Source organism: Spermophilus citellus, assembly GCF_964194105.1.
Source record: "Spermophilus citellus genome assembly, chromosome: 1".
In the NCBI taxonomy this organism is placed as follows: Eukaryota; Metazoa; Chordata; class Mammalia; order Rodentia; family Sciuridae; genus Spermophilus; species Spermophilus citellus.
The window spans coordinates 181,721,864-181,744,238 of record NC_138182.1 but is presented as its reverse complement, the minus strand read 5'-3'; the positions used below and the strand labels follow the sequence as shown (position 1 = coordinate 181,744,238).

Sequence of the window (22,375 nt, the reverse complement as noted above, 5' to 3'; positions counted from 1 at the left end):
AAATGCCCAGGCTGGTCTCAAATTTGGGATCCTTCTGTCTCAGCCTCCCTAGTTTCTTATGCCACATCACCAGGCTTGTAACCTTCCTAGATTGTATTATCATTATTTTTTGTTAATTTTTTAGATTGAATTTCTTTTTCATTTAGCATTATTCCTTTGAAAACATCTAAGTTGTTGGTGTGTATAAATAGTTAATTCCTTTTTATTTCCAAATATTCAATGGAGGTATAGTTTGTTTAACCATTCATCTGTTGAAAGAACATTTTGGTTATTTTCAGTTACTGCAAATAAATGTATATAAGTTTTTTTTTTCTTTTGGTACTGGGGATTGAACCCAGGGGTGCTTAACTAATGAGCCACATCCCCAACCTTTTTTTTCTTTTATATTTTATTTTTGAGATAAGGTCTTGCTGAATTGCTTAGGGCCTCCCTAAATTGCTGATACTGGCTTTTGAACTCATGATCCTCCTGATATTTTGATATCCAGAGCCGTTGGGATTACAGGCGTGTGTGCTACCACACCCAGCATAAATGGGTTTTTATATGGACCTAAGTTTTCTTTCTCTGGGTTAAATGCCTTGGAGTGTGGTAGGGTATATGTTTTGTTTTTAGAGAAACAGAGTGGCTGTGCCATTTTATTTTCCCACCAGCAATGTATGATTCATATATATAAAATATTATATGCATATACACACATTTATTTTTTTAAAAAATATTTATTTATTTATTTTTTAGTTTTCGGCAGACACAACATCTTTGTTTGTATGTGGTGCTGAGGATCGAACCCGGGCCGCACGCATGCCAGGCTAGCGCACTACCGCTTGAGCCACATCCCCAGCCCCACATTTATTTTTTGTGGTACTGTAAATTGGACCCAGAGCTTCATAAGTGCTAGGCAAGCGCTCTATCACTGAGCCATAGCCTAACCTTCCCTCTCCATCCCCATTCTAGGGATTGAACCCAGGGCTTCATGCTTGCAAGGCAAGCATCTATCACTGAACAATATCCCCAGACTTCTAACCCTTCTTATTTTATTTTGATACAGAATCTCACTAAGTTGCTTGTGCTGGCCTCAATCATGCAATCCATCTGCCTCATCCTTCCGAGTAGTTGGGATTACAGATATGCACCACTATACCCAGCCATAATTTTTTTTGGTAACAGTTTTATTGAGATAATTCATATCATATAATTCACCCATTTAAAGTGTGCAAGTCAGTGGTTGTTTAATATATATTCACAGACCTGTGCACCCATCACCACAATCAATTTAGAACATCTTCATCATCCCTAAAAGAAACTCTGTACCCTTCAGCCACACTCTAGTCCCCACTCCTTCAGCCTTAGGCAACCATTCATCCTTTTTTTTTTTTTTTTTTGTCTCTGTAGAGTTGCCTATTCCAGACATTCCAAACAAATGGAATCATGAAATATGTGGTCCTCCATGACACCTTCTTTCACTTAGGGTAATGTTTTTAAGATTCATGCATGTTGTAGTACGCATCAGCACTTCATTCCTTTTTATTTCCAAATAATGATATTTTTAAAGAAATAGAAGTGTGTTTCTTTCCTATAAAAGTGTGTTTATAGCCTGTGCTATAACTTTTATTACACAGGCTATAAACTAAAGGATAGTAGAATGCTGCTTCAAAGAGGTCTTGCCAGGCCAACCTGGAGGTCTAGATTGCAATTAACCTAATGAGTAGTGCTATTTTCAATCTTTAGCAGTTTTCTGTAAAATACCACCTATGTTTTTTTTGTTTATTTATTATTTGGCAACAGCTCTGACTCCTGGAATCTGGATAGCTCTCCTAAAAATTTATTTGGATCTCGTAAAGAAGCTAGGCACAAGCTAGTGAATATGCGGCAGGCCAGGGACAGTTAGGCAGGCCATGACAGTGTTCATTGACAGGAACACAGTGGTGCACCAGAACATATCCATTCCAGGATCTGTGTGGGCCCTTAGCCTCGGAACAACCTTGCCCTCCCAGACACTCAGTTTATATATTTATTCCCTGTTTAATGCTTATGGCAAAACACAGAAACTTGAACAACTGCTAACACAACTACAAGAGCCATCTATTTAGCAAATATGTATTCCTTGTCAGTATTGTGAGGCTCAGAGGAGGATACAAGATGAGTAGGTACATTCAGGAGCAGTGACCCAGCACACCTGTAATCCCAGCTACTGTGGAGGCTGAAGCAGGAGAATCGAAAGCTTGAGGACAGCCTCAGCAACTTAGCAAGACCCTGTCTCAAAATCAAATAAAATGGCCAAATATGTACCTCAGTGGTATGGCACCCCATGGTTCAATCCCCAGTACCAGAGGGGAAACAAGATGAATAGGTGTTTATCTTGCCTCCAGAAGCCTAGTGTCTAGCCAGGAAGATAAGCCTAGTCATAAATATCCTGAGTCTAAGGTGGAATGGGATGCACGCCACTATAAATATTATGAAATAGTTTAGCTAGAAAATAACAAACAATAGAACAAATACCCATGTATTTATCTGCTAGCTTTGTTTAATTTCACATTTTTGTCATATTTGCTTCACATTTTTTTAGACAAACAGAATATCTCAGATACTCAGCAATAAAAGAAAGGAACTATTGATACACAGAATTGCATGAATCTCCAACGAACTGTGCTGACTGAATAAAGTCATTCCTAAAAGGTTACATACTGAGTGACTCTATTTATGTAACTTTCTTTTTTTTTTTGTTACTAAGGAATGAACCCAGGGATGCTTAACCATTGAGCTATGTCTCCAGCCCTTTTCATATTTTATTTAGAGACAGGGTCTCACTGAGTTGCTTAGGGCTTCGCTAAGTTGCTTAGGCTGGCTTTGAACTCTGCCTTAGCCTGCTGAGCGCCCAGCTACATAATTTCTTGAAATGATATGGTTATTAAATGGAGAGCAGATTTGTGGTTGCCAAGGGTAAAGATGACAGGGAGCTAAGAGGGTGAAGAGGCAACCTGGAGGATTCCTGGTGGAATGTTCCACTCCTTGGATGTATCAATGCCAGTGTAACTGTTATCTGGTGGGGGGACTATGTAAGGGTCCATGGATTTTCTCTGGATATCTTTTATTACTGCATGTGAATCTCTAATTATTTTAAAATAAAAGGTTTAACTTTTAAAAATCTCAAATACTATTAAGCTCCTTTGATACTCTCTTCAATTCCTTTCCCTTGCTTCCCTTTCCATAGGTTACTGCTATTCTGAATTTATTATTTCCATATCTGTTCCATATGTGTGTCTATCCCTAAGCAATACACAGCACTGTTAAACATATTCTAAAAGTTAGAATATGGTATCATACTGTATTGTTTTTTCCTTTCTTCTTCTCTCTTTCTCTATTTTTTAATTGAATTTTTTGTGGTACTTGAGATTGAACCTAGGGTTGCTCCACCACTGAACTACATCCACAGCCCTTTTTCAGGTTTTTTTTTTTTTTTTTTTTTTTTTTGAGATAGGTCTCACCAAGTTGCAGAATCTGGCCTCGAACTTTCAATCCTTCTGCCTCAGCCTCCTGAGTAGCTGGGATTACAGGCATGTACCACCACACCTGGTTTCTCTCCCCTGCTCTTTCTTTCTTTATGATGTTTGTGGAGATATGCATGTTGAAACATGAATATATAGTTTATTCAACTTATACTCTTCAGAATTTCACTGGTGGTATGATTGTGTTATTTTCCTACCCTCCTGATGTTGGACATCCAGGCTCTTTCTAGTTTTCTGTGATTACCAAAAGTGCTGCCGTCAACAGTCTTGTCCACATTCCTCGTGTGTATGTGGAGACATTTCTTGAAGGCAGGATTCATCTAGGAGTAGAGCTGCCCTCTTCGCGTGTGTGTTTTGAACTTTTCTACATACTGCCAAATTGCTTTTTAGAGTGGATGCAACAATTAACATGATTATATCAGTATGTAAGACTTCTTAGCAGTCTACATTCATCTACCTGTTCATAGATACTTTTTTTTTTTACATTTTGTCAATTCTGATGAACATTTTGGTTTTAATAATTCACAGTTGCCTTGTCACTGGTGAGTTCATCATCTTTTTGTTGGTTATTAGCCACTTACATTTCTTCTTTTATGAATTTCCTGTTCTAATCTGTGTTAGCCAAGGTTTAGTTGCAGGTAACACACATTCATTGTTCTATTTTAAGGAAAAAGAGATTTAAAAGAGGTTTATTAGGTACTTGTTGAAGGGTCTGGAGAAGTGGGCCACAGAATACACTGTAGAGATGAGTCCCAGAGCCATGCTAAAAGAATGGCCCTCCAAAGAGCTGCTGCCCTCTGCACCAATCAGGAAATTGGAGAATAGGGAAGCTGCTCTTCCAGATGCTGCTTCAGGATTCCAGGACTCTACCCGTAACCTATTGCATTGCCAGAACTGTTGACTTCAGAACAATGCAGAACCTGCCTGGGTGAATGGGGTACCTGAAGCATTATCTTTCTTCCTACTTCACTCAGTTCTAAATTCCAAGTTCAAACAAAACCATCTGATTGATGGGACTGAAAATACTTCTTAAACTCTTAGCAGTTAGGGAATTTGAGAAATTGGTTTTTAGCTCTCCAGTTTCAGTATAACAGTAAGACCCAATAGAAGGAGGTTGAAACTGATAGTGACTGAATTAAAATAATGTATTCTCAAAAGTGTCTTTTGTCTATTTTTCTACCAGATTGCCTTATTTTAATGATTCTTAGCAGTTCTATATATAGTTTAGATATTAAATTTTTGCAGGCTACTTTCATTAGCAGTATCTTCTCCTGATCTGAGGCTTTTTTTTTTGTTTTGATCATGGAATTGCTTGGAAAACAGAGCATTTCAATGTGAATATAGTCAGATTTATCTACCTTTATTAATCTTTTTGTTGGGGGTTTGTACATTGTATTTTTGTTGAAGAAATCCTTCCCAATCTGGAGAGCATACAAACATTTTCTTTTAAAACTTTTAGCATTTCACATGTAATTTTTTAAAGCCATCTAGAATTTATTTGGAGTGCTATGTAGGATTCTATTTATTTGTCTTTCTATATGGGAAGCCAGTTATCCCATGGACCATCCTTTTACTGATCACTTATGAAACTTCTGTCATATCAAGTTTCCCTATTCACTATGGTCTGTTTCTGGGCTTTCTAATCTGTTCCACTAATATTTTTTTCTACCTCTGTTCAATACCACACTGCTGAATTACTATGGCTTTAAAATAGTAAGTCTTGATACATGATAGGACAAATCTCTTTGTGTAGTTCTTCAGAATTTCCTTGGCTATTCTTAGACCTTTATTTTTCCATATATATGTGAGAATTATTTTACTATGCCCTATTTAAAAAAAAACCTGTTTGAAGTTTTATTAAAATTGTATTGAAGGAGCCAGGCACACCTATAATCCCAGTGGCTTGGAAGGCTGAGGCAGGAGGATCACTAGTTCAAAGCCAGCCTCAGCAGAAGTAAGGCACTAAGCAACTCAGTGAGACCCTGACTCTAAATAAAATAGGGCTGGGGATGTGGCTCAGTGGTTGCTATATATATATATATATATATATATATATATATATATACACACACATATATACATATACATATATATATATGAGAGAGAGAGAGAGAGAGAGAGAGAGAGAGAGAGAAGTGAAGGGCTGGGGGCTGTAACTCAGTGGCAGAGCTCTTGCTTAGCACATGTAAGGCACTGGGTTTGATCCTTAGCACCACATAAAAATAAATAAATAAAATTAAGGCATTCTGCTCATCTACAACTACAAAAAAAAAATTTTAAATTGTATTTAGTCACTCTGTAAGGAATTTTCATCTTTATGATAGAATCTTTCTATCTATGATCATGGTATATTTCAATTTGTAGTTGATTCCTAAGTGTATTTTACTCAAGTTTTATAATTTTCTCCATAAGCATCTAATACATGTTTTGTTTAGTATATTTAAGGAGTAAAAATTATTGTTGATTGTTACTACATTATTAAAGATTTTTTATTATTATGCTTTTATCTTCCTTTGAATTACTAATGTTGGTGTTTATATATAGTTTTACTTTTGAATATTAATCTCTGCAAAATTGTAGGATTCCCATTTTTTAAATAAATTTAATGGTTTCTTGCTTGTTGTGCTACCTGGGGCTGAGGATTGAAGTGATGACGAAGCCCTCAGGTGGGCTAGGAAGGCTCCTCATACTTTTTGTATCCATTCGTGGTCTTGCTGATTTGTTTGTCACCTGTCCTGCATCCTGGCTCCAGGTCAGAGTTAGACAAGCACCTACAGTGAATGACTGCGACCTCAGCTGAACGAGCTCTCCCCCGGGTGTGGCTGTCTCAGGACCATAGTAGAGCAGGATTCCTTATCTACTAACTTTCTATGGCATCATGGTTCATGAACATCCATTAGCAATTCTCACTGAAAGTTCAATCACATATGATCTGGTGCATTTAGATTTCACTGGCCATATCCCAATATCATGCTTCAGGATTCCATGACTCTACCCCTAATGTATTGCATTGTCAGAACTGTTGACTTCAGAACAATGCTGAACCTGCCTGGGTGAATGGACACTTGAAGCATTATCTTTATTCCTACTTCACTCAGTTCTAAATTCCAGGTTCAAACAAAACCACATTCAAAGAAAGTTTCCGATAAATTTTGTGATGAGAAGATGAGGTAATAGGACAGAAATGGTCATTGTCATGTGAGGTTGAATACTTGGAAATCCTTCCAAGAGTGTTATGTAGGGACAGTTTTTTTCCCTGGTTGGATCATAAAAACCACATTCCTTCCTGTTAAGTGTGGGAATTCAGGTGTAATTTCTGGACTGTGAAGTAACCTGATCGTGGTTCTGAGATTGCCTGAGGACCTGCTTCTGACAAGTTGGATAAATGCCTGTGGATATCATCTTTTACCATTTTCAATATGATCCTTTTAAATGACATACTTCCTACACTGTCCCTATTTATGAAGTCTTTAGGTGGGAAAAATGGCCTTCCCAGTTTTTAAAATTTGCAACAAAGACAATTTGAAAGAAATAATGTTTTGTAATTCTTTTTTTCAATATTTATTTTTTAATTGTAGTTGGACACAGTACCTTTATTTTATTTATTTATTTTTATGTGGTGCTGAGGATCAAACCCAGGGCCTCGCATGTGCTAGGCGAGCGCTCTACTGCTGAGCTACAACCCCAGCCCCAAGTTTTGCAATTCTTTTTATTTTTATTTTTTACTTGTAGATGGACACAATTTCTCTTATTTTATTTGTTTATTTTTTGTGGTGTGGGGGATCGAACCCAGTGCCTCACGCATGCTAGGCAAGCACTATACCACTGAACCACAACCCCGTCCCAAATTTTGCAATTCTTAAAAAAAAAAAAGTTTAAGAAAATTATTTTTCTTAGAAGCATAATTTTAGACTCATTTTAAAAATATATTTATTATTTTTATGTGGTGCTGAGGATTGGACCCAGTGCCTCACACATGTGAGGCAAGTGCTCTAACACTGAGCCCTAGCCCCAGCCCCAGACACGAGAGCATATATTTCAAGGAGATGGATAGTTCTGTTTATTATAAAAAGCAGACAATTCTACAGTGTATGTTATGAAAAACAGCCTGTCTTCCTTCATTTCCTTCCTGTCCCAGCTACCAAAAGAGAACTCCTTCCATTGTTTATGGCTAATTGTTTTAGAATTTACCCCCTTATCTTTAAAAAGCACATACAAAAAAGTTTTATACTTTCCCTCAGAAAGTTGAATATTTAAGTCTTCTGAAATAAAATGGCAGTAGATTAACAGGAGAAAGACATAGCAAACTTATATGATCATAGTTGTGCCTGACATAGGAGCCTTCAGACTGGAGCTCCAGTGGAGCTACCTGACTTTATGCTTAGGTTTGTGGAGCACACACACTATGTAGAAAACTAATCGTGCAAAAACGATATGAGCTAATAGTAATAGACTGAGTAGAGAAACCCAGCAAGACCTGTTTGTTCAGATTCTTCTTGGTCCCTCAGTTGTAGCATTTCTTCATTAAGGTGACAGAACAGGACTTTTTTTCTTTTTCCTTTTTCCTTTTTTCTGTACTGAGAATTAAACCCAGGGCCATGCTATCATGGAGTCACATTTCCAACCCTTTTTATTTTAAGAAAGGCTCAGAATTGCCCAGGCTGGCCTCAAATTTGCAATGCCACTGCCTCAGCCTCCTGAGCAACTGGAATTACAGGGATGCACCACTGTGCTCAGCCTGGACAGGACTCTTTCTTTTCTGCATAAAAGTTGTTCTAACAATTGTTTTGTTTTGTTAGTTGATTGGTTTCTTAGTTTTCTATGTATTATCTATGTTATTATTCCTAATTAAACACCAAATTCTGTATCAATTCAATAAACCAGCCTATAAGACATTCTAGAACCTTCTGCAGTTCTCTAGTCCAGATTGTGCCCTCTGCCTGGAGCCAACTACCAAAGCCTAGGATTTTTCCTCACCTATTCTGAGGATTCCTTTGGTCCTTCCCTCTCCAGTGTTTAGTTACCATATCCTGAATCTTCCTCTTTCTTATTTCTTTGTTTTTGTGGAACAAATTCTCCAGTAGTTTTCCAAGAACAGATTCTCTAGGCCTTCAGAATCCTGCAACTTCTCCACAGCATGTTTAGATGTGGAAAAAACAAAAAAACAAAAACAAAACAAAACAAAAAAAACTTATCCTTCTTGGAACTTGTACTTCCTAGATCTAAGTATTCAAATCTTTTATAAATTCTGGATAGTTTCCAGTCTTAACTCTTCAAATATTGCCTCTCTTTACTTTTTTCTCATGTACTGGGGATTGAACCCAGGGGCACTCTACCACTAAGCTATATCCCCAGCGCCCCCCTTCCTTTTTTTTGAGACATGATCTCACTAAGTAGTGGAGGCTAGCCTTGGACTTGTGGTCCTCTTGTCTCAACTGTAATTCTTTAGTCACTGGAATTACAGTTGTGCCCCATGGCTCTCAGTACCCTTTTTAGTATTCTTGCCTTCCAGGACTTGCATTTGTTATGTGGATTTTTTTAAATTTGAGCATCCATATCCCTTATATTTTTCTCTAGTATTTTCCATATTTTTCTCTCTGTTTAACAATCTGGAAAATTTCTCCAGATCTATCTGCCCTTTTAGTCTTTGTTTTTCCTTAGTGTCTTCTTAATCTGTCTAATCAGTTTTTTTTAACTTCAAAGACTAAATTTTCAATTTCTGTAAGTTGCTTTAAAAAATCATATAGGTTTTCATTTTTTGTAATGCCTTTCATTTCCCTTTGTATTATCATTTCTACCTGATAATTTGGGGTCTAATCTTGCTCCTCATTGCTTTGTGCTCACTTATTACAAGAAATGGTCTTCTTGTAATTCTGGAATCCAAACTCATTTGAAGGACATGGTTATCTGTAGCTTAGGTTAAGATGTGTCCTCCTGGAGATGTGTTATTTCTCCTGTAGCTGTTTCCAGTGTCCTAGGTCAGAGACCTGATTCCACGGGTTCCAACAAACCAGATCCATCCATTTACCCCCCAAACCAAACAGAAAGGTAATGGTGAAAAGCCGAAAAATAGATTTAATCAATGTGGCCATATTGGGAAGGATAAGTGAGATCAAATAGCTCAGCTCTGCCATGAGCTTTAGGTTTAGTTGGAGGAAGAATTGGGGCAAGGGATGAGAAGTGTGCCTAATTAAGCAATCTTCCTCAAACTGGTCTGGTTGATCATTATTTGAGTTCTGGTTCTGCCAGGTGGCTCTGGAGAAGTTCTTATCTCTTGAGGGGGCAATTTCCACTTGCTGCTCAGGAGGTTTATCTCTCAGACCTGTGATTCTGAAAGGGGGGTAATACAGTTCCCAGGAGATGATGGCCCCTGCTTGGGGGACAGTCTCATTGTGGGCGATGTACCTCGCAGTGTTCCTTGAAGGTGTAGGATGACAACTGGAGACTTCTAGGTGCAACTCCAGGAGTGTGAGCCAGGAACCTGTAAAAGCTGACAGTCAAATGTCCCTACAAGGGCTGGGGTTGTGGCTCAGTGGTAGAGCACTTACCTGACAGGTGTGAGGCACTGGGTTCGATTCTCAGCACCATATATAAATAAATGAATAAAATAAAAGTCTATCAACAACTAAAAAAAATATTAAAAAAAGGAATGTCCCTGCAAATCTTGTCCTAGTCTTGAAGGGGGACAAAACAGGTTAGATCAATTTAGGGCTAATAAACCTTGGGTTAGCAGTTTTGGATAAACAATCCTTAAATGGTTGACATGTCTCCCTGTAGAGCTGGGCAGGTCACAAAGTTTAAGGTAATAAAGGAGACAGATACAGAATGAAGGCAGAGTTGCTAGACTTTTACATGTTACCTATGGGGCATCTGCTGGCCTAGGAAGATAGTCACTGCTTTTGATAAAGTCTCTGTTGTAATTCACCTTTTTTTTTTTTTTTTTTGGCAGTATTGGGGATTGAGCCCAGGGTTTCACACATGCCTGACAAACCCTCTACCACTGAGCCACATCCCCAACCCATAAAATTCCCCTCTTACCTTTTTTTCATTCATTCTGGAGGGAATTAGGGCATCAGCCAGTAGGGTTTCCTAAGTTTTCTGGCTGGTGGTAAACTGGTGCATAAGAAAATGAACAAGGGTCTTTAAACAATGGCCAACTTTCATAAGTGAAAAAGGCCAGATGCTTAAGCTGAAAAGTAAATTTTGAAGCAGAATACAAGAGGGAGCCAAAGTCAGAAGATGTCCAATTCCATAAATTATGTACGTGTAGGGGTCTTTTTCTTTTAAAGAGCTCCATGATTGTGTTTTTTCTTTACCTCTATTATGGCACACTTGCCTCTGGTTATGCCTTCCCCGTGGGTATTTTAAGACCCCAATTAGGCAGCCTCATGTTGGCCCCAAATTAACTTTTTTCCTTTTTCCTTTCAAGGTCAATGAGTTACTCTTAGGGACTTGTGGGGAGCTTCTTATCCTCTTTGGTTTTTCCTCTACCCATTGTGCCATCTGTGGGGATGGGTTCAGGTCTTGAGGACCACATAGCTTCTGTTGGAAGTGTTGGGGGACATTCTCCTGCTCAGTGACCCTCCTTTTGGTAGAACATGCACTGATAACTCCTACTTTCTGGGATCTTTTTGATCCCTCTGATCAGGAGGTTGGGTGTCTCACTGGAATTGCAGGGCCCTTTAGAGGGATTGTGTCATTCCCTGCATCCCAGCTGACCTAGGAGGCAGAGGGCCAAAATGTTGTCTGTCCCCTTAGTCCTTTTATTTTCCTTGATTTTGCCTCCAAGTCATTGTAGAAATCTAGAAGGCCAGTTCACCTAGGACCCAAACCAAGATGGAGAAGTATTTTTGACATTTTCTGTAAATGTGGGTGGACTTTCTTTTTTCCTGACCTATCATTTTACTGAAGTCCTGGGGGGTCCCAGATGGTTGAAGGAGCTTGTTAAGTCCCCAGTTTGCTGGGAGTGACCATGCTGTCTTCCCTGTGAGGACCACAGCTGCATCAGATGAGCTACTCCCTGCTCAGGTCAGTTCCCTGGGCTTTGGGCCTTGTGATTTCCTTAACTCTCTTGCAAGCTCTGTCATGCAGTTAAATTAAAGTTTATTATAGCTGACCTGGCATTCCTAAGCGTTTGGAAGTAGGAAGGTTTTTTTTCCAAGTCATCTTGTCCACATTATTTCCTGTATATTTTTAAATTTAGAGATAAAGGGGCAGTGGGAGTTTCAGAAAAGTACAGCTGGTGGAGTGAGAAGGGGGAGGACCAGGAATGGCCTAAGAGAAGATGCATGTTGGAGAATAGAGACACAGGGGTATAGAAGCACAAAAGCAGGGCAGGACTAGGCAGGTATGGAGCAAAGTAATGCACTTGCTTGTACTGGAGGGGAAATGAGGCTGAATGGACCACTGAGCAGCAGGGAGCTATTAAAAGCCTTACAACAGGGAGCACTGTGATCACGGCTTTGTTTCAGGGAGTTTAAACTGGAAACATGTTCAGAATGAGCGCACATGGTTGGCAGCAGGAGAGAGGTGTGGATTTGGAAGGATGATCCTAGAGTCTGGGGAAGTAGTCCAGGTGATAGGTTGTATGTCCTGATGGCATAATAGGGTGGGGGGGAACCATCAGGAGAGAGAGAGGAGGAGAAGCACTGAGCTGAACCAGATGAAGAAATCTGGGTCAAGAGCTGGGGCAAAAATAGAAGAGCCAGGAAAGCACATTGTCTGAGTCCTGGGAAATGAATTTAAAATGTCAGCAGTTGATCTGAGCTGTTGTCTGCCTTTTTATATAGTCCAGATACTGCCCCTAAAGGCTAATCAACACTTCATCTTAACTCTGTTGTACGAGATGTTTTTAGATCTCTTGATGAATAGTTGTCTTCAAATTAGGGACAGCATTTCCCAGTAGTGCTCCCTGGAAATGAATCAGGATAGTTTTGTTTTTCCCAGAACCTGAGGACATGAGTGATCATGAGACCACCTCCAGGCCAGGGAGTCCGGACGAGGAAGGTCACAGCTCTGAGGACAGACGGTTGCTCCATCAGAGACTGGCTGTCAGGGAGCTCCTGGACACTGAGGTCTCCTATTTGCACATGCTTCAACTCTGTGCCTCCAACATCAGGGGCCGCCTCCACCAGGTACTTGGGTGGGGCCACCCATAGGCCATCCTTATAGGGGTACATGTGGATGTGCTTCTGAGACCTCACATCTGTCCTGGGGCAGGCCTGAAGGAAAGGAAGCATGTGAGTATTAAGTCTGAGTGTTCAATAAGCCCCAGGACTACCATTTACTGGCTCTCCAACCTCCAGCAAGGCCTTGGATAGCTTAGAGTCGCAGTGTATTTATTCACGGGCCAATGGGGAGAGGAGTAAGCCCCTCAGAATTAATTGAGCTAATGGACAAGCCCCTTTTCAATTTAGAACAGATTGCTTAAACTGACCTACATTCTAATTGTCTCATTTCACAGGGTGATGACTTGGAGAAATCAGCACTCTCGTGGGTTTCTATTATAGTGTTCGCTTTTTGCATCTTCCCCCCCCCCCCCGATTTTAAAAGCAATATAGGATTTTGCTATAGAATTTCAAGTATGCAAGCTCCAGAACAGCAAAGGCTTTGTTTAATTCAGTATATCCCAGTCTGGATACATAAATAATGGACGTTCAATTAGTGATTTTTTTTTTTTTTTTTTGAGTACTGGGGATTGAACCTAGGTGTGCTCTACCAGTAAGCTATATCCCTAGCCCTTTTTATTTTAATTTTTTTATTTTGAGACAAATTTCTTTCTTTATTTTATTTTACTAACTTGCTGAGGCTGGCTTCGAACTTGTAGTTCTCCTGCCTCAGCCTCAAATCACGGGGATTACAGGTGTGCACCATCACACTTGGCTTGATTAGTGATTCTTGAATGATTATAAATAACAAAATAGATAATGTAGAAGATAAAAGACCTCTATTATTTTACCCTTCAGAATAATAGACACTAAAACAAATATATATGTTGTTTTTCATTTTAGCAAAAATAAGAGCATACATACTAGAAACGTTGTACCACAGTTCCCTCTTGACGTGCACCCAGCTCACACTTTGGTGCTGGTGTGTTACATATAGATGTCCTGCATCCTTTTTCACAGTAGTGTAGCCTGGTTAATAGGGGCTGGAGTTTGGAGTGCATCTCCAGATAATGATGGTATATGCCAAGTATGTCAGAGCTGGCAAGAAATCTAACTTCCCATTGTCAGATGACAGATGGAGAAACAGGGAGAAAAAAAGTGACAGTTGGCAGCAGACCTAGGAATGAAGCCCTCGTTCAGCCTTTTTTGCATGCTGAGTACTCCATGTCTTCCTTTATCCTTGCAGAGTAGTGAAAAAACATAATTTGTAAATTTCAAATCCTTGCAAACATTCCACTGGGACAGGCAGTCTTCCTGGGTGGTGGGACACTGATGGTGTGAGAGGTTGAGGCTACTCTGCAAAGTCACAGGTAGTCCCTCTACCAGACTCCCAGCGACCTCCTTGGGCTTCTTTGTTTTTTGTTTTTTGTTTGTTTTTTTTTTCAGCTGCCACAGGGAGATCTGGATGTCCTGTTCTCAAACATGGATGAAATCATCCAGGTGAGCAGCAGATTTCTTCATGGTCTGCAGGAGACGGCCTCCAAGGAAGAGGAGCAAGTGTACCTAATTGGTAAGCAGAAAACCTAGGGAATTATTGGCCTTCACTTCCTGTGGAACTGTCCTTAGCATGTGGTCATTGCAGAATGGGGGGGAAGGGGCTTTAGAATTCTATGGAAGTGTGTCTAATTGGGAGTCTGGTTTGGGGATCCCTGAAACACAACATGTCAGAGGCAGTAGGGCCCTCGAATTATATCTGGTCCCTGTGTCCTAATCACCTCTTAAAGGTGCAGCCATGTGCCAGATCAGGCTACTCTGGCTTCTGCTGGCTAAACTTCTCTTCCCAGGCCGTGCTATGCAAGGAAAGCCCTTTTCCTATGGGGTAGCAACAGCATTTTTAAAGATTTTTGGACCTCAGGCAAGACTTTTTTGGTAGTAGGGATGGAACCCAGGGCCTCACACATGCTAAGCAGGCAGTCTACCACTAAGCTACATCTTCAGCCCCACAACAGTTTTTTTAACAGACTTCTTTTTCTCCTAAATGAGTCAGGACAAGAAGGGGAGGGAAAAGCCTTTACTTTGGTGTCCTGGACATCCTGTTTTTCTCTCCACTCTCTGGGAATTTCCCTTCCTTTGCTCTTCAGTTACTGAAACTCCCCTATCCCTGACCACAGTGGTGTGACAGTGTCTTTAACATGTTCACATTCCTGAGAACATCCCTATGTTGAGAGAATGGAGAAGCTGCTCTAAGTTTTGTGGCCAGGTCCACACTGGCTCTCAGTGGAGTTGCTCTGCAGCTGGCTGACCTCCTTCTACCCCACAGATTCTCCCCAGATACAAGCTTTGGGGGTCTCCTTTCCTGGTCATCTTCTTCCCGACCCTGGGCCTTCTCCCAGGAGTTATCCCTGAGGATTTGCTGGATTGCACTAGTGAAGGTCCTGGGGTGGTGATGTCATGTGTGGAAATTTACTGAGAACCATCTGATGGTCCCAAAGGAGGCCTGGTTAGAGACCCAGTCTATGACTTTGGCAGGCAGAAAAGTCACCTGTCCTGCCTGTGGCCCTGGTTCCCACCTCCCTGTTGTGGTTAACACATTTGTCTTCATTCTTACCACTTTCTCACTGCTGGGCCACCAAATGCTCTTCAGATTTGTTTTGTTTTGTTTTTGATACTGGAATTTGAACCCAAGGGTGCTCTACCACTGAACTATACCTTCAGACCCCCCCGACCTTTTAGAGCACTTTTAGGCTTATAGAAAAAATCACCGCAGTCCCAAGAGTCAGAGCTATACACAAAATTAATTTTAATGAAGCATGGCTCCCCTCTCTCTCCTCCCTACTGGGCCACCCCCATTCCCTCATTCTTCATGCCTTGTTCCTTCCGCCCACTATAAGCCACCAATCTCATTAGTTTTTTTTATTTTAAAAACATGAAACACCTCATGAATTGCACTTCACTCTTCTACAGGGGCTGTGCTAATCTTCCCTATGCTTTGCAGCTTTAGTGTACATGTTCCCGAAATTGAGCCGAAATCAGATCACATCACCCCTGCTCAAAACCCTCCATTTGCTTCCTGCCACCCTTGTAGAATGCAATCTGGACACCTTAAGATCGCAAGTAAGATTAGCATAACTTACTGTGCCTCACTCCATCGGGGCCCTCCATGATGGGGCTTTAGTCTCCTGTTCATTTCCTCCTTATGTCCTTATTCGCTCTGCTCCAGCTGAGCCCCCTCATGCAGAGACTCCCCTGCCTTTGGGCTCTGTCTTTGTTCATCCTACGCCAGAGAACTGCGCTTGCCTTGAGTTCCCAGGGCTGGTTGCTTCCAGTCTCTAATAGATGCTCGCTTGTATCTTCATGGAGTCTTTCCCCAAATAGATTCCCTGCCACTCTCTCTTTATTTTATTTTGTTTTAATTTGTGACACTCATCACTACCTCGTGTATGTAGTATACAGTCATCCCTTGGTATCTGCAGGCTGCAGGTTTCAGGACCCTGTCAGATACCACAATCATAGATAGCTGTTGTACTTCATTGCTTGCGGGGAATGACAAGAAGAAAAGCCTGGGTGTGTTCAGTACAGACACATTTTTCTTTTTGAATATTTTTGATCTTCGGTTGTTTGAGTCCATGCGTACAAAACCTATGGATATGGCGGGACTGCCGTATTTATTGCCTGTCTTCCCCAGTAAGCTATAAACCCCTGAGGCAGGGGCTTTGTTTTGTTCACAGAGCTTAGCAGAGTGCCTGGCACATAGTCAATAAATAAGTAGTTGGTCAATATTTGGTGAGTGAAATTTATTTCAGGTGCTTTACATGTATTATTTCTCTCTCTCTTTCTCTCTCTCTCTCTCTCTCTCTCTCTCTGTCACACACACACACACACACACACACACACACACACACACACACACACTATTGGAAGTGAGTACTAACTTTATGCCTATTCTATAGATGAGAAAATGCAGGGTCAGAGGAATCAAATCTTTCCCCAGGTTACAAGACTGGGGAAAGTCTGCCCCATGATGTGGCCTTAGTTCTTTCTAATGCTAAAGCCTTCACTTGTTTGCAACTACCTACCTATACTATGCTGCCTATACTGCACCATGTGTTCCATGGTACATTTGGGGGTTCCTGACTGTATTTGCTGCACAGGAATTAATCACAAAGATAAAATGAGCTGATGGTCACTAGTGTGTTTTGTAAGCCATAAGGCAGTTCTAAATGTGGGCATCTTTGCTATTATTGCAGCAATTGTAGCTACTGTTTATTCTGTATAGGTTGATGATACCTAATCTTTTTTTTTTATTAGCTACACATGACATCACAATGATCTTAATCTTAAAATCCTAAACCTGAAACTCTTCAAAATATAAAAGTTTTTGAGTGCTGACATGATGCCACAAGTGGAAAATTCCACACCTGACCTTCTGTGATGAGTCATGGTCAAAACACAGGCACACTAAAAATATGGCATAAAACTACCTTTAGCCTGTGTGTACAAGGTCTATATGATACATAAATGAATTTTGTGTTTAGTGTTGGATCCCACCCCTTAGATATCTCATAATGTATGTGCAAATACATTATGATCCCACGATTCTGGTCCCAAGTATCTTAGATGAAGGATACTCAAACTGTACTAGGAGGTTACAGCTTGGGCACTTCACCACTGTGTCACTCAGTCCTTCAGCAACATTACGGAACAGATAAAAAGACAGAAATAGGAGATCACTTGCCCACAGCAACATGTTGGTGAAGCCTGGCAGTCTCACCGCAGAGCCAGGTAGCTCACCTTCTGCCTCCTTCCTCTAAGCAAGAGGACATGCCCTTGATAATCCCTTGTTGCTTGTTCGTTGTTAGGTAAATTATTTTTGGAATTCCAAGAGGAGTTTGAGCGAGTCTATAAGGTCTATTGTGCCAGCTATGACCAGGCCTTGCTGCTGTTGGAGACGTACCGGAAGGAGCCGGAGCTGCAGCAGAAGATCCAGAACACCATTGAGGCAGTGGTGTGAGTAGCATTGAACCCTTGCTCTTGCCCCACTGACCTTGAGCTCAGGGGGGCAGTTCCCATCTTAGCCCTATTTGGGGTTGCTCATGCTGCTTCAGGAGTGTGTTAATATCAGTACCTTTATAGTCAGCACAGGCCAGGCCATGCTGCTGAAACAAATGGCTTCCAAATTGCAGTGGTTTCAAATGGCAAAGGTTGATATCTTTTTTATGCTCCATCTCAGGCTCTTTCCTTTATCACCCTCACTCCAGGAGGCATGCTCATAGCAGCCACCCTCTGGGGTGTTGGCAGAAGTTATGGCAAGGGAAGAAGGAGCTCTAGAAGTCAGTCACTGGTATTAAATGCTCTGGTACAGAAATAACACCCGTTGCTTCCACAGCTCATTTGGTAGGACTAATCACTGCTGTATCCACCTGCTAGGAGGTGGGGAGCCCCATCCTGCCATGTATCCAGAGGCAAAAAAGCAGAAACACTTAGTGAATAACACTCATGCTACTTCAGAGAGGGGCAGTGACATAGTGGGAACCAGGAACCAAGCGTTGTCAACAGTGGGGTTGGGAAGCAGGTGTGTATCACTTTGGGCCCCCTTTTTACAGATGGCTGAAGCCCATATAAAAATGTGTCAGAACTGTCCCCAGTTGCCTCACAGCCCAGAGCTGGCACCATGTGTAGACACTCCAGATAAAGAAATGCAGGGAAAGTATTTTTTAATTTAAATTTTGAATGAATAACTTAGTTATATGAGTCAAAAACTGTAAAACATAAATATTAATATAGCAAAAGAATCTTCCCAACTCCGACCCTTTATCTACCTGGTTCCTATCCCCAAAGTTAAGGTAACCACTTTTAAATATTTCATGTCTCTTTGTGTAGTTCCTTTTTGTACATACAAGCAATTGCAAATATATACACTTATTTTCCTGATTTTTAAATGAAAGTTTTATCTTTTAAAAATTTTTTTTTGTGATACTGGGGATTGAACCAGGCAGGCACTAGGCAGGTTATTTGCCCACTGATCAACTCCCCCAGCCCAGTTTGTGTCATTTTAAAAAAATCTCAATTATGCATATATCTCCCTTGGAGGTCTTTCTATTTCAACCCTTAACATTCATGGCCCTTTGACCTTCAGGCACCCTTCTAGGAAGTATCTGGGCTACAGTATTTAACTGGTCTCTGGATAGACACTTGGTTTGTTTCCATTCTTTTGATATTGCAGAGAGAGCTACAGTGTTTATTCCCCAAACCTAAGTCATTTTACTTGGTGTAAGTATATTTGTAAGGTATGTTTCCAGAAATGTAACTGCTAGTTCAAAGGAAATATATATGGATAATTTTGATACACTTAAATTTCTCTCTGTAAAGGCAATGTCAATTTACATACCCCTTAGCAACAGGTCAGAGTGCCTGTTGTGGTGTCTCAGTGTGGTTTTATTTTGCATCTATAGGTTTGTCATCTTTTTTGTTTACTTAAGAGTCATTTGTCCTTTCCTGCAAAATTTTTCTGCTTCTTTTCTATATTAAAAAAAGAGGGCTGGGTTGTGGCTCAGTGGAATAGCAAGCACTTGCCTAGCATGTGTGAGGCACTGGGTTCAATTCTCAGTTCTACATATAAATAAATAAAATAAAGATCCATCAACAACTAAAAAATATATATATAAAAACAAGAATTATAACTGGGTGCTGTCATGCATACCTATAATCCTAGCTACTCAGGGGGCTGAGGCAGGAGGACTGCCAAGTTCAAGGCCAGCCTTGGCAACTTAGTAAAACCCTGTCTTAAAAGAAAATAAATTAAATAAATAAATAAAAAGGAGACAGGTACACACCTGTAATTCTAGCAGCTTGGGAAGCCGAGGCAAGAGGATCATGAGTTCAAAGTCAGGGGCTGGTGATGTCGCTCAAGCGGTAGTGCACTCGCCTGGCATGCGTGCAACCTGGGTTCGATCCTCAGCACCACATACAAACAAAAGATGTTGTGTCCGCAGAAAACTTAAAAAAAAAATGAGTTCAAAGTCAGCTTCAGCAACTTAGTGAGACCCTGTCCCAAAATAAAAAAAATACAAAAGGACTGGGGATGTGAACCTAGGGATGGGTTTAATTCCTTGAACAATAAATAAATAAATAATAATAATTTAAAAATTAATTAATTAAAAAAAAAGAAAAAGAAGGCTTTGGGATTTAGCTCAGTGGTAGAGTGCCCTAGGTTCAATGACCAGTAAAGAAAACACAGAAAAGGTAATATCTCACCCAGGACAACTCACCAGATGGAGGCAGATGAAGGTCATTTTCTGGAAACCAGAGTACTATAGGAAGGATAGAGTTATTATTATTAATTCATTTTACTCATACATCCCTTTTATATCCAAGAGAAAGAGAGTGTAGATTCAGGTCTTTACAGATGGGATTAACCCAGGGGGAACCTCCAGCCACCTCCTCTCCTCCTCTGCCTTTGCTCCCTCTCCTCAGTCTCCCTCTTTCCACGAAATTCTCCTTCTCAAGTACCCAGATCCCAGCTCCTCCCTGCCTCCAAAAACCACACTCATTTCCCCCTTGTGGGTCTTACAGATGCAGACTTTTGCAAGGATCACTAAATACATTTCTGTAGGAGTTAGGCAGGGTTCAGAAGTCAGGGAGGTGAGGCTCTAGCTGTAGGACAGGAAAGCCGTGGAGGCTGGTGCTGGAGAACGGCACACCTTGTGTGAGCTGGCTGCCACACAGCCTTGGGGCACTGCTGCTGTCAGGTAGCTTCTGCTGAATAATGAACCACCCCAAACACAGTGGCTGAGAACAGTTGTTTATTTAGTTCACACTAAATATGAGGCATATTAGCAATGTAACTGGGCTGAGCCAATGGTTCTTCTGGTCCTGGCTGAGCAGCCCCATGAAACTATAATTACTTGGGGTCAGCTTGCTGATCTTGGATGGGCTCTGTCTTGTATCTGGGACATTGGAACTGACTTACCCTCGTCCCGTAGGCTCTCTTCTTGCAGGCTGCCTTGTTCAGGCGATGGTTACAAGGCTCTCCGGATTAGGGGGGCAGGCAAGGCCTGTGGAGTCTTGTTGTCACTCAGATCAAGTCCTAAGGCCAGTTCAGACTCAAAGGATAGGGAACACCTTCCCCTTCTTGTTGAGAAGGGCTTCAAATTCAAGTTCAAAGGATTTGGAAAACAGGGAGGGAAACTGTTGCAGCCATTTTTTGTGAATCATCTGCCTCTATAGTTAGGTGGGAATGTGAGTCCCCTGGGGCCTGAGCCTCTGATTTTTCACAGGAATCCAGAAACTTGGATGTAACACCTCCCAGGAGTTATGTGTTGGCATCTAGTTCAGACATGCTAGAAGCCCTGTAGGGCAGCCCTCGTTGGCACCAAGGCTGCTGTTTGTCTCACCCTCTGCCCTCTCAGCTTTTCTCATAGGCCCTGGAACTAGGCTGCCTGGTGGCGGATCTGGTGGCCCCCTTATCACGGAAGAGCTATTTCACATGTCAGAACCTAGTGTCCTTATGGGGAAGGTGGGAGTAATAACAGTACCTCCCAGAGCACAGACACAGACGCACAAGTGACACTCGATAAGTACTAGCTATTCTGGTTATGTTAGTGAGGCGGGGGTTGTATTTTCTCTGAGACTGCCCTGTGGTTCTTAACTCTGTCAGTCCCAGTGCCCCCTTTTCCTTAAGAAATATTAAATACATTTATTATCATGAGAACATGAAAGAAAAATCCTACCTATATACATAAATGAAAAATAAAACACAATATAATGACTTAACTATAATACAGAGAAGAAATACAAGGAAAATAATTCCTAATAAAATAGTACCTATTTCAGTGTGTAAATCTTCAGGCATGGCAACACTTACAGATATAATGAAGCCATCAGATGCTGCGTCTGCTTCAAATAAATAAGGTTGGATTTAAGGAAAGAGAAGTCTGAAGCAGTTGTGTTCAAGGGGCCCAGGAAAATGAAGGAGCAGAGAGGGTGCGTGCCCAGCGGCAGCAACTAGCTGTGCAAACAACTGTGACTTCCTTGCATTTGATAAGAGAAAGAAGAAAAGAACATGATGGAAGCACAGAAAATAGGACCCCCTGGGGAGGTGGAGAAAATGAGCCAGGGGGATATTGTTGCACGTGACCGGAGTCTTACATATAAAAGGAAGTGACTGGTAATTTCCAGAGTTGTGCTATGTGACTGGATAGAGTCCAGGTGTCACAAGCATATTTTGGTATTTGAAATCACAGTACGTTTCCAGGCCTGTGTTCAGGCTCTGGATGTTCAGAGGGACATGTGAATCGTGGAGCTATTTTTAGCAGTGCGGGACTGTGCACGCAAGACATCCAGGGTACCTGGACGCTGCCCAATAAGTGCTGGTCTCCCCCGGCCTATAAGACTACAAACTGCCCTCAGTAGGAACGTCTGGCTGCGTCAGTAATGAAGTTCTTCCTGGCTCTGGGTCTCCTCCCTCTTCCAACAATGGTCTTGGCTTTCTTGTGCTTATGACCACAGGATACTTCCCTGAGCTTGGCCAACTAGAATCACATTACCTGCCAAAAAAAGGTCCTTTCTCAGTCTGTCAGGAGAGATGGTATCTCTAATTAGGAATCTTCTAATTTTGAATCTTTTTGATTCCAAAATGCATGCTGTCCTCTACCCTTTATTTGGGTGAGTGAGAAAGCAGGGTGTTCTGTTGATCCTCCCCCCACCCTATGGTGCTGGGGATGGGGGCGGGGACCCAGGGGTTACACTCCCCAGCCCTGTCCTGTC

At 41.3% G+C, this 22,375-nt stretch overlaps 1 protein-coding gene across 5 annotated transcripts in view; it reads left to right on the top strand.

Moving 5' to 3' along the window:
- Nucleotides 1-22,375, top strand: part of ARHGEF37 (Rho guanine nucleotide exchange factor 37) — a 51,633-nt gene that overhangs the window by 6,654 nt on the left and 22,604 nt on the right. For 2 of the 5 annotated variants that reach the window (XR_014020743.1, XM_081283295.1), the window contains exons 2-4: nucleotides 12,450-12,637; nucleotides 14,057-14,180; nucleotides 17,470-17,617. Coding sequence is in view for 4 of the 5 variants with exons in the window: in XM_081283295.1 (XP_081139421.1) it covers nucleotides 12,461-12,637; nucleotides 14,057-14,180; nucleotides 17,470-17,617 (449 nt within the window). In the remaining variant the exon portion in view is untranslated. Of the gene's footprint in view, nucleotides 1-12,434; nucleotides 12,638-14,056; nucleotides 14,181-17,469; nucleotides 17,618-17,873; nucleotides 18,183-22,375 lie in introns of those variants that run through there. The other 3 variants (XM_081283296.1, XM_081283298.1, XM_081283297.1) reach the window with 3 other exon arrangements.